This window comes from Cryptomeria japonica, chromosome 7, assembly GCF_030272615.1.
Source record: "Cryptomeria japonica chromosome 7, Sugi_1.0, whole genome shotgun sequence".
Lineage (NCBI taxonomy): Eukaryota > Viridiplantae > Streptophyta > Pinopsida > Cupressales > Cupressaceae > Cryptomeria > Cryptomeria japonica.
Genome location: NC_081411.1, coordinates 197,122,593 through 197,133,755, shown reverse-complemented (window position 1 = coordinate 197,133,755; position 11,163 = coordinate 197,122,593). Strand labels below are relative to the sequence as shown.

Sequence of the window (11,163 nt, the reverse complement as noted above, 5' to 3'; positions counted from 1 at the left end):
TGTCAATTAGTCATTCATCTTTCTCTTCGACTTTAGTTGCTAAAGCTTTCTCCTCAACAATACAATTTGTAGAATCAATAGGTATCTTCTTTAATGGCAATAAACACAACTTCATCTCCTTCTAATTCTTCATCTGTAACACCTTCATCAACAACATAATAGCTATTCTTCCAATTCCTATACTTCTGGTTAGACTTGTAAGGCTTGTCATAGTTCTCATGTTTCTCATATCTATCATTCCTATCATGTTTATCAAACTTATCATGCCTACCATACCTAGTCATTCTCTCCGGGCATCTAGAAGTAAAATATCCTATTTTATTGCAAGATAAAAATTTCAAAGGAAATTTTCCATCATACTTACTAGCTCCTTTATGCAATCTCCGGGAAATGAATGCTTCAAGCTCATCTAGCTCTTTTTCTTTCTCTTTTATCTCTCTTCTCTCTCTTTCATATCTAGATATTCTGCACTCATTAGGATCATACTTCTGCTTACCGGATACAGATGCTGATTCTCTAAATGTTGTCTTAGATTTTTCTATTTGATTATCCAAATTCACTCAGTTCAAAAGTGGCAATCTTTCCAACCAACATATCTCTTGTTACTGTAATCACACTCTGGATCTCATCAATAGCAGCAACCTTATGTTTATAAGTAGGAGGCAAAGATCTTAGCACCTTAGCAACAATTTCATCTTTTTCAAGGGTTCCACTGGCACATCTGATACCTAGGACAAGGTTATTCACCTTAGCAATGAAAGAGTGTATGTTCTCATCATCTCCCATCTTCAACATCTCATACTTTCCTTTCAAACTCTGCAACTTAGCAACTTTTACTTGTTTATTACCTTCATATAGGATTTCAAACTTCTCCCAGATCTCATGTGCAGTCTGAAGTCCCATTACATTTGTCATCTCAGAATCAATCAGGGCACTAAGCAATGCTTCCTTTTCTCTATTATAATGTTCAACATCCTTGATCTCATCAACAGTAGTAGGTCCATTATGAGGAAGAGAATAGGCATTCTTTGTAATCTTCCAGTAGTCTTCTCCAAGACATTTCAAGTGCACTTCCATCCTGTTCTTCCATATAGCTTAGTTACTTCCATCAAATCTCAGACTGTCCTTCTTAAAGATAACACTTGGAGCTTCCATCCTGGATCACCTCAAGCAGTTAAGCTTCTTTCGAAGAATCTAGCTCTGATACCAATTGTTAGCAGCAAAGAGGAGGAAAACTGAGGGGGGGGGGGGGGGGGGTGGTGGCGGTAAATCAGTTTTCATCGGATTGACAAATTTAAGCACAAAACATAGATCTGATAAATTGCAGCAATAAGACAGATAAGAAAATTGAGATCACAACACACAACGCCAAGCTTTTAATGTGGAAAACCCGGTTAAGGGAAAAACCATGTTGGGAACCTACCCACAATAAGATGATACTTTGCAGTAGTATGTGAAAATATTGCATTGGGGAATGCGCATGCATTCAAGCACTCTACTTGGATCTCACTGCTCAAAAGATAATGACCTGGAAGGCTACAACCCTTAGGGAAGTTTCACTGACTTACAACAAGATGCAGACTATAATCTAGAAAAAATGAATTGAAAGAATAGCCTTGCCAAATGCCTAATTAAAGTTCTGATTAAGCACAAATGTCTACTCAGGAACACCATTCTCTCCTCAACTACAACACTGAAAGATGAATCCTTGTTTGCACATAAACCACACTCTAATAATGCAGACATAACCTCTACACCTTAAATTACATTAATATATCATCTATTTATACAATTCATCAACTTTGATAATAAGGTCGGCTAAACCTTCCACTCTCAATTACAAAAATACATCACATGATACAAAGATCAACTACCAGACCAATATAATTATTTAAATGATATAATATGGATCTAATTTAAATTTCCAAATGTTTAGCTCCATCAGAAATCATGCCAAGATCAATCGCAACACGCTACACCACCAGGAAAACCACATAACATGAAAGTCATCACCAGTTCATAGAAACCATCAAAAACTTGCACAACAATCAATTCAGATCATCAAACCAAATAGGACATGATTAAGAAATACTAGAAAGAATATTAGAATCACCAGAAATAGCTGTGCCAAAACCACTTATCAAATCTTCATCTGTCAACGTTTGAAAGCTCAAGAACACAACCAATCAACAAGTGTCATGAAGAAAGATAACTTGCGGAGCACCAAATCATGAACCATCTAAAATGAAGATACGCAATACCATCCCAAATAATATTCCAAAATCTCAGCTCAAGATCTGATCAGACCGGAATATACTGAAGGAAATACAAAAGTCTACAAAATAGTGATCAACAAAACAAAATTGCAAAACTGGATCATAAGATCTTCCCAATCTGCAAATACTGGAGCAAATCATAGGAATATGTTGACATCAATGAAAACAACATATCTTAGCAGCAATAATGACCAACAATCTCCAACACACTCCCTATTGAGTCCTGCTCTGTAGAGCTATAAGAGGCTGTGGGAAATAGTTGAATGCAATGGTGTTTTTTTTTTAAAGAGCTAAAGCTTTGTTGAAAGTTTGAGAGATGTAATATGTTAGTCTGGTCAATATAAAATGGTTTGTTTGTTTTCTTGTTATTTCTCCTCCTCTCAATTCCATTATTACTGTAATTTATATTCAATACCAAACTGAATTTTTCAATTGTCTTAGTTGATGTATTTTGATATAATGTTTAATTCTAGTTGTTTGCAACTCTTAATTGTTATTATTTTCAGGCTTATTGACTTGAAGTGCCTTCTCAAGACTTTATACCAAATTTTAGAGAAAAAGAAACAATTAAGAATTAAGAATAAGCCTGAAAAAAAGAAGCCTGAAAATAATACGCTTGTTTTCAGGCTTGTTTTCTTTATGAATTTCTTGTTAATTATACAAATGGATAAATAACATCACCATCTAAGCGGAAACCAATACTAAAAAGAAATTAATGTATCACCATAATCTTTTACCACATCACCAAGCTACATGACAAAATCAAACAGTAGAATATAATAATTCATAAGTTAGTGATACATTTATTGGAATCTTTTGTCTTTAAAACTATGGCCACTACAACAGAAAGGAATAAGTTAAAGTAAGACAGATGCAAAGAGGACAATCTATGCCATTGTAAGGAGAAATAGCACTATGGCAGCCATGAAAACAACAAGAAGCCATGAAAGCGAAAAATAACCACCTGCGAACTCCCTAAGCACCTGTGCCACAGCAGCCATGGACCCAGCAACCAACCATGGCTTGGAAAAATAAGCACTTACGAACTCACTCCACAAGATCTTATACTTTCTTCTCGTATACCTATGCAAACCCCTTCTCACATCATCAATTAGTCTGCAGCCCTGAATAGGGGTAATCCCTTTAGCCATGGAGTTGAACAGATCTGCCACTTGTTTGTCGCTTCCAAGGAAGTTTCTAATCACATCTGCCTTCCTTAACACAGCAACATCCTCTTCGGTATCAATGAGCTCATCCATAAATATACCAAACTGAGTCATTGGTCTCGGATGGTACCTGTGTTTTGTGCTCACTTCCATTGCAATAATGCTTCTCATTACTAAATCTGATTGTGGAGTTATCCTCAGCTGTGGTAAGTAAAGCGTTGATGTATTCTCATCAAATCTCATCCATTGAAGGGCTGGATGACCTGATGCCCATGTTGTTGCCTGTTCTACTAACACGGGACGGATCTTCACTCCTTGTTGTGTGAGTTCTACCGCCGATGGCAGTTTCAGAAGTTCCAGTTTCAACGCCTCATGGCTCGAATTTGAGGGGGTATTACGCCAACGACTAGAAACTGCCTTAAACGAATCAACACCATGCTTAAAGTAGACTTTTATTTGATTGCGAGGTGAAGCCGGCAATTCGGGCGCCTCAATACGGGTGTAGGAACTAACAGCCATGCCAGCCATTCCGTGGTAGACTACTTCCAGAACATGACTGCACATGTTGTAGGAATCTGAGTTATACCACATAAACACTTTATGTCTAATCGCAGACTTCAGCAGCAATTCCATTAACACGTCCAACTTTTGTTCGGCAGCTTCTGTCGAACCCATCTGAATTTTAAGGAGATTCTGCAAAACCCATAGGGGTATCTGATTTTCAAATAAAAGTATGTCATCCATGATTCTTTCCCTTGTAGGATTCTGATAAGTGACATCAAAAACATAATCACTCTTCCACGAGAATGCAGCCACTTCCTCCTTATAAATATTCTTACCACTGGAAAAGAATTTTGCATAATTAACAAGAAATTCATAAAGAAAACAAGCGTCCCTGGTGACCATCCAAGCTAATTGAATTGGATTATAAGAAATACTTTCACCGTAGAATTCCCTAATCTCCCTGTCCTTGTGCACTATGAGGTTTTCCACAATTGACTCGATAGAAGCGTTTTGATCTCTTCTCTGAATTCTCTTCTGCATTCTTCGGACTGCCTCAGATTTGGATTTCTCCATGCTTTTCAGCTCCTCCTTCCCATAATGAAAAGGGCCGATGGAAACAAGATGTGGACTGTACAATCTGTCGTTAGAGTCTCTTAGTGGCTTTGGCACGCGGAAGATGCAAGAGGATGTTACGTCTGCTATATCATCTTCATCTATCGTGAGCTCATACCCCACTCGAATTACAGAGCTGCTCCTAATGGCCATTTAGATTTCCTTTCTAGTGGGCTCAATTTGGGCTTGGTTTGGAGATTACCACAAAGTTTGAACGCATTCTTTCGGACTTATACGAAACCTAAGTCAAGTCCTTGGGCTCTTCTGTATAGTATTGACCGTTTTAAGTTGAAAGAAAGCTGTTGGCGGCCAAGAAGTTTCGTGGATAATAAGGTAGTATTAGAGAAAAACATTTTTAGTGGAGGTTGTTCATTCAGTGGCTGTGCACAGCTTTTTCTCAACACAACAGCTAAATCAATGACGTTTATCACAAGTTGTCTAATCTGTTTGGATTGAATAATAGGAAAACTATTTTTTATGACCATGCGGATTGCTGTAGAGAAAGTTTTAATGTTATTTATATAGTGATATACGAAATACATTTGTTATTTTTTATATTTTTAGATTTGATGGGCAGCTTTTCCATTCAATTTTCCTGGTTCAACGGAAATGTGGAGAAGTCGAAGTTCACTATCAAATAAAAATAAAAATAAAAAACTCGGGCAGGTATTCTTATAAAATAATAATAAAAAATTTCCTGGTCAGTGCTGGATCTTACTGGGGAAGGCTTTACATCGTGAAAAATTGGGGCACGCATTCTTATAAAATAATAATAAAAAAATTGCCAGGCAATTAGGTGGCTTGCAGAAACTGGCTTCGACATCCCCACAAACTACTCTCAATCTCTCGTTTAGTCGTGGTGAGTTAAGAAGATTTTTTAAGTTTCAATGAAAATAAACTATTATGACAACATAGGAAAAGCCCATAATTAAAATATAATTATAAACTAATTTAACACATAGAGTTAGTAGAGTAATATGATGTAACAATTATTATAAATGATAATAATATATTTATATATTTCATTTAAAATTGTGTATAGAAAATTCTAAAAGTCTACTCTAGAAAAGAGTTTTTTATTATTACTCTTAACAAATTGATCAATGACAATAGAGGAGATTAAATACAAAGATATTAAAATAGATTTATTAAATCTATCTCTGATCCTAGATATAAATAGACATAGAATTAGATATATAAATAATATAATATATTAGATTATTTACATGTCTAAATCTATTCTTATTTATTTATAATTGAAATGTACAAAAGATTTATATATCATTATAAAAAAATAATTAAAAAATATATGTTTACAAAGAGATTATATTTTGATTAATCTCTGTAAATTATTTATTTATTTAGATACATATTAATTTTTTTATTCATTTTGTATGATGTCATAGACGCAACTCATAGTACTAGTAGAAAGTCTCCTCAAAAAGAATGGACACATACCCAAATAAACCTATTCTAAGAATAAAAAAAGAAATCGAAACATTGTGTATATTCTATATATTTAATATATGCAGAGTCACCCCACACAAGCTCACAAACTAGATCACACCACCTGCCCTACCAGAACTCTAGCCTTCACTAGACAAGATGGTCCCCACAATCCTCCTCCTCCTCAACATTGTCAACGAGCCCTTCATCCTTTAGGTACTTTTGTAGCCACCCTGCACCATCGTCTGGGACCAATTCAAATACCTTCTTCAGAAAAAGTATGCTCTGCTTCATGACCAGCTTCCTTTATGGAAGAGTGGAAGTATATCTCTACTTCGTGGCCTCGTTGTTTGATACATAATAGTCTTTGGGGAGTAGGACGCTGGGCGAGGTGATAGCTCGTATGCCTAATCGTTTCGGTGTAACCGGTTATTCTTTGCCCTGGGATACCATTTCCCAATTGCACATTCTCCAACACATCCTCAATTTCTCCAAGGAACCACTTCCAAATGAGCTTCTAGTGAACCAGTTTTTCCATTTCATTCGTTTCTCTTGCCTCTAGCCAGGTAGCCAGGAACATCACTGAAACATTCATACTCACCTGATGATGATTTATTTTCAAAGTCATGTCTTCACCTAAAATAAACTTCACAACATGTATGATTAAACCATGGTGAGTATTAAAAATGCAGTTAAGTATTTTCTATGTTACCTCTCTTAGGAATCCCAACTGCTGCTTCTTACTAAACAAGAAAAATGCAGTTAAGTATTTTCTCTGTTACCTCTCTTAAGTTTTTTTGCAAATTAAGTCATTATATGAATGACATCTCCGCATTCATGATGGATAATAATCCCTTTCTCAAAAAGGGGAAGCATTAAATCTGCCATCCTTTGTGTACCTCTTCAGAATTCACCTTGCTGTCAAGATAGCCAAGTAAAATCTGACATTGCTCAACCAATCATCTGCGAGCCTAGGGAGAGCCTCGTGTCACTCTCACAACATCTAAATCCAAATAAGGAATGAGAAAATCCCCAAAATTACAAATTCCTACAAATCGAAGGGCCATGATATTCATACAAACCTGTCACATTGATATTACTCCTACTAGCTATCATGGTGACACATCAACCCGTCTGCCAGACTCCATGTCCACCTCATCAAGTTTGTGCCACCCCAACTAACCTAATATATTCTGTCATCTTTTTGGCCAGCACATCCGTCATAGCGTTACCTTCTATATACACGTGAAATTTTCAAATCTTTAAATCTTCCTTCCAACTACCATATTGGTTTCAATCACTTTTTTAACGGCTTGTGTGAAGTTTAGAAAAAAACTTCACACAATCGAATCCAGAAATCTTAACATCATGCTATATCAATTTCATCACAAAAAATCACACAGGAGCAACTCAGAGCAACTCATGTCATAAGAATCAAGTAATTTGAGTAACCAGCTAGCATCAAATATCAAGAGTCAGTAAATTCGCATTCATATCTTCTTCAAGAAGAGTCATTTGCGTTTTACACTAATGCCGTATCAATATCCTATGAGCATAGTAAATGGAAACTTCTTTTCTTTGATCCATGTTCTTCATTATTGAATCAGATTGATTAAGGGATTAATCAAAGTAGTACAAATCCTTGTCTAGCGTCTTTCAGAAAGCGTTCGTAGAATTGTGCTGTATCATTGCAGTGAGGAAACAGTGTATCTGGGTGAGGAGGAGCAAGACCCAAGAAATCACAGAGAGGAGCCCATCCTTCCTTCACATTGAATACAAGTAATTTATTAGCAGGGACATAATTTTTCACAGCTTCCACATGATCCTCATACACACTCATGGCATATTCTCTGTCTTCGAACCTCTCAAATAAACCTTCCCACAGTGTCAACCTAGCAATGGCTAGTTCTGATGCAGATAACATATTGGGTTTTTTGAATAGTGCATAAAGAGTATCTTTTACACTCTGATACCACGCTTCCTTGTCACGCACAGTAAGGATTATCTTTGCGTCAGGACACACTTCCATCAATTTCTGATAAACTGCTACAGATGGCATGTCCAATGTTGCTGTGTACCCACTGAATATGTGTTTCCAATCGTCCGACTTACCTGCAAACATTACAGCACAGTGGAGTTTTAGGTCATATAATCTAAGTTATAGGAATGAAGATTAACTTTTAACTTACTAGACAAAATATCGATCCATAGATCTGTATGATTGTTCTTAAACATTTCAGAAGCATGGTGACAGGAAAAGCCTAAAATGGTGAGCGCCTCTTTCAATGAGGTTGTGCCTGTTCGAGGAAGGCCTGCCCCTATCACCTTCAGATTCAGTTTCTCCACTGTATAGTCTGTCAGTCCAATCATCCAAATTAGGGCAAAAGTAAATACTGAGTCTATGCATAAAACAATGTAAAATATCACAAAAACCATTACTTTTCTCCATCTCCATAAAATCTTAAACGCGAACATAGATGAAGTGTGTAATGCTCAACTCCAAAAGGACACAGGAGGAACTGGTCGTTTCAAGCCTCTGTAATAGGCGATGTCTTGTTTTGGATTAGATCGCACATGTAATCTTATTATTTATATTGGATACAAATCATCCTTTCTCCTGCATCTTTTAAATTAAAAAAAATAAAATCGAAGTCGACAATTTTGAGATATGATAGTTTGTTTTCCAAATGTCATTTTTATCATATAAGAATCCATTAGCAAAATACATACACAATCAACAAATAAATTTGCATTATCATTATATCAGTATTGTATCAATCTACTATTATTGTCTATAATTGTTTTTTTATTTTTTCATTAGTGAGTCAATTTATTTACGAAATTAACTAAAGATATATAAATTCTTATTTTTGATTGCGTGTAAAGATGATTATAATATTGATATGGATTATAGAATAGCATTAATACAAATCCTTATACTATTAAATTCTTAAACAGTGTTTATAAACACTATTTTCCTCTACATACATAAGATTCAAACAAATCATTAAGACATCAAAATTCTGTCATTTTATTTGTGTCTATAATGTTTGGATCTGTATATCTGATTCTCTTATAAATACAAACAAATTAAGTTTATGCGTACAATCTTAAATTTGTAAATCAATAATTTTATATTCATTATCTATTTTTTTTCTTTTTTGGAATATTATTAGGGATGATTCAGTTGTTGTTGGGCGATGCATTTTTTTATAGTTCTATATTTGAATTCTGGTTTAGTTAGTTTTAGGTTTGGCCTCTTTTGGTTAATTATGCTTTGTTTAAATACTTTGGACTTATGGTTAATTGGGCCTATGTGCCTTCTTAGTATGTTAGTGTTAATGTTGAATATGGGGACTGCTATTACTATAGACTTTTATCAATTATATGCTAGTATTTTCAGACTTGGTAGGAGACAGTATGGTAGGTTGATTATGCACAACTACATTCATATGTTAGTTTTAGATTTACTTCTGGAGGCTAGCTTTATGTTTCTTATTGGTTCCCTGGTTGTGTGATGCTTGAGGTTGTTTTATTGTTCTCTAGTTTTGCTATCTTGTGAGGGTTCAGGACCCCTTCCTTACTAAAGCAATAAAAAATATTTAGAACAATATTTTTTATTTGATAAAATACACATTTATTGAAAGGGTTGCACCCTTGTATTATATTCTAAAAAGTTTACAATGTATAAATTTACCCATACCAGCTCATCAAACTTCTAAGCCATGCTATCCCATACCTCCCACTACAAGCTATTAGGCCACCCTTTGGCCACTTACCCCTATCATGCCGACTGTTTAATTTCTATATAGTAACCTATCCACATTTAATAAATATTATTTCTCCAAAAAAGTGACCCCTCTATTATGTCTTCAACATATTTTTCAAAAGTGAACAAAATTACAAACTAGATAGACCCCATTCACTAGAAACCATCACCTAGAGCTCTGTTACCTATGTCCTCAACCCAATTCTTATTTCTCAACTTCCAATGGTAATTTTTCCCACATTTAGTATGATCAACCATTGCAATAAGGTCTTCCACACCACCATCTATTTCTAGGTCATCCTCCATCATTTGAAGTTTTTTTATGTCTACATCTTTCAAATTCTCTTCTTTAATGAACACCTTCAGCCACTCTAATACCTCCATCAACATCATACCTAGAATGCACTTGAGGAACTACACTCCCTTCATCAACACAATCCTAAACTTGGGCATCTTTAATGGTACCAACATAAAGATGAGTGATGACAGCTCTATAGCATGTCCACAATTTTGAATTATGTTGTAGTCCCTTAGCAAAGAGATTCCCACACTACTCTCCACATTATTGAGAACATCTTCCATTTCTCTAAGAATTTTTTTCTAGATTGGCTTGTTCTAGAGAGCCATAACCACTTCTTTTTCTTGCCCATATTGATGAAGTATGCAAAAAATATGGCTAAAATATTAGAGTTAACTATGTATTGATGGTATGATTTTAGGAATGGACCCTCTTAAACCAGTTTGACTACATGGACAACCAACCCAAGTCTATTCTTAAAAACCCTTAACATCCTTTGCTTTTCTACCTCATCTAAAAATGCCATCTATCACTTGTCACAAACTAGTCTTATTGGAGTACGTCCATCATGCCTTTCTCGCAAGATAATTTTGTGTGGTGTGTCAATTTGCAAGTACATAGAAATAGTCAAGCTTATTTACTCCACATGATTTTTTCTTGAACCTCCCATCACTCCCATTACTAATACATAAATGCTTCTACCTCTTCACAACTCAATCAATAAAATTAATGATTTTTGTATTGTCCTTTAAAATTGATCCCATGCCACTTAATCTCCTTGCAAACCTCTATGTTACCTTGCAATCTTTGAGATTGTGTCACTTGTACATTATCTTCCTCCACCAATTCATTAGCTAGTTCATCTACCACACCATGTGCTTCTCTATAAACATGGCTAACTTTATACTCCTTTAGCAATTTACAGATAACAAGTAACCATTTATACAATTATCAATTTGGTGTAAAACATTATTTGATAACATTAATTGTGAGGAGTGAGTCACCCTCTAAATGAATTCTATTTACCTTCTGCTCTTGAGCAGATTGCAGAGCCATGAGAGCCACCCAGAATTTGGCCTCATTGTGTGTCAT

The 11,163-nt window shown here is 35.3% G+C and overlaps 2 protein-coding genes across 2 annotated transcripts; both read right to left on the bottom strand.

Annotated features, from left to right (window-relative positions):
- Nucleotides 1-3,163: 3,163 nt before the first annotated feature.
- Nucleotides 3,164-4,807, bottom strand: LOC131048294 (putative UPF0481 protein At3g02645). The gene has a single exon (XM_057982196.2). The coding sequence runs from the start codon at nucleotides 4,709-4,711 to the stop codon at nucleotides 3,164-3,166; it is 1,548 nt and encodes a 515-aa protein (XP_057838179.2). The 5' UTR covers nucleotides 4,712-4,807.
- A 2,821-nt stretch (nucleotides 4,808-7,628) lies between these two features.
- LOC131856566 (uncharacterized) lies at nucleotides 7,629-11,163 on the bottom strand. The gene is made up of 4 exons (XM_059208406.1): nucleotides 11,098-11,163; nucleotides 10,869-10,980; nucleotides 8,194-8,358; nucleotides 7,629-8,116 (listed from the first exon to the last, which is right to left on the bottom strand). The coding sequence occupies exons 1-4, from the start codon at nucleotides 11,161-11,163 to the stop codon at nucleotides 7,629-7,631; spliced, it is 831 nt and encodes a 276-aa protein (XP_059064389.1).

What these genes read in the sequence shown, in the direction of transcription:
- LOC131048294 (XM_057982196.2), bottom strand. Translation starts at nt 4,711, where the DNA reads ATGGCCATTAGGAGCAGCTCTGTAATTCGAGTGGGGTATGAGCTCACG.
- LOC131856566 (XM_059208406.1), bottom strand. Translation starts at nt 11,163, where the DNA reads ATGACACACAATGAGGCCAAATTCTGGGTGGCTCTCATGGCTCTGCAA. An exon ending in AATCTGCTCAAGAGCAGAAG is followed by an intron (nt 10,981 to 11,097) that starts GTAAATAGAATT and finishes AAATTGCTAAAG; the next exon opens with GAGTATAAAGTTAGCCATGT. An exon ending in ACAATCTCAAAGATTGCAAG is followed by an intron (nt 8,359 to 10,868) that starts GTAACATAGAGG and finishes TTGGACTGACAG; the next exon opens with ACTATACAGTGGAGAAACTG.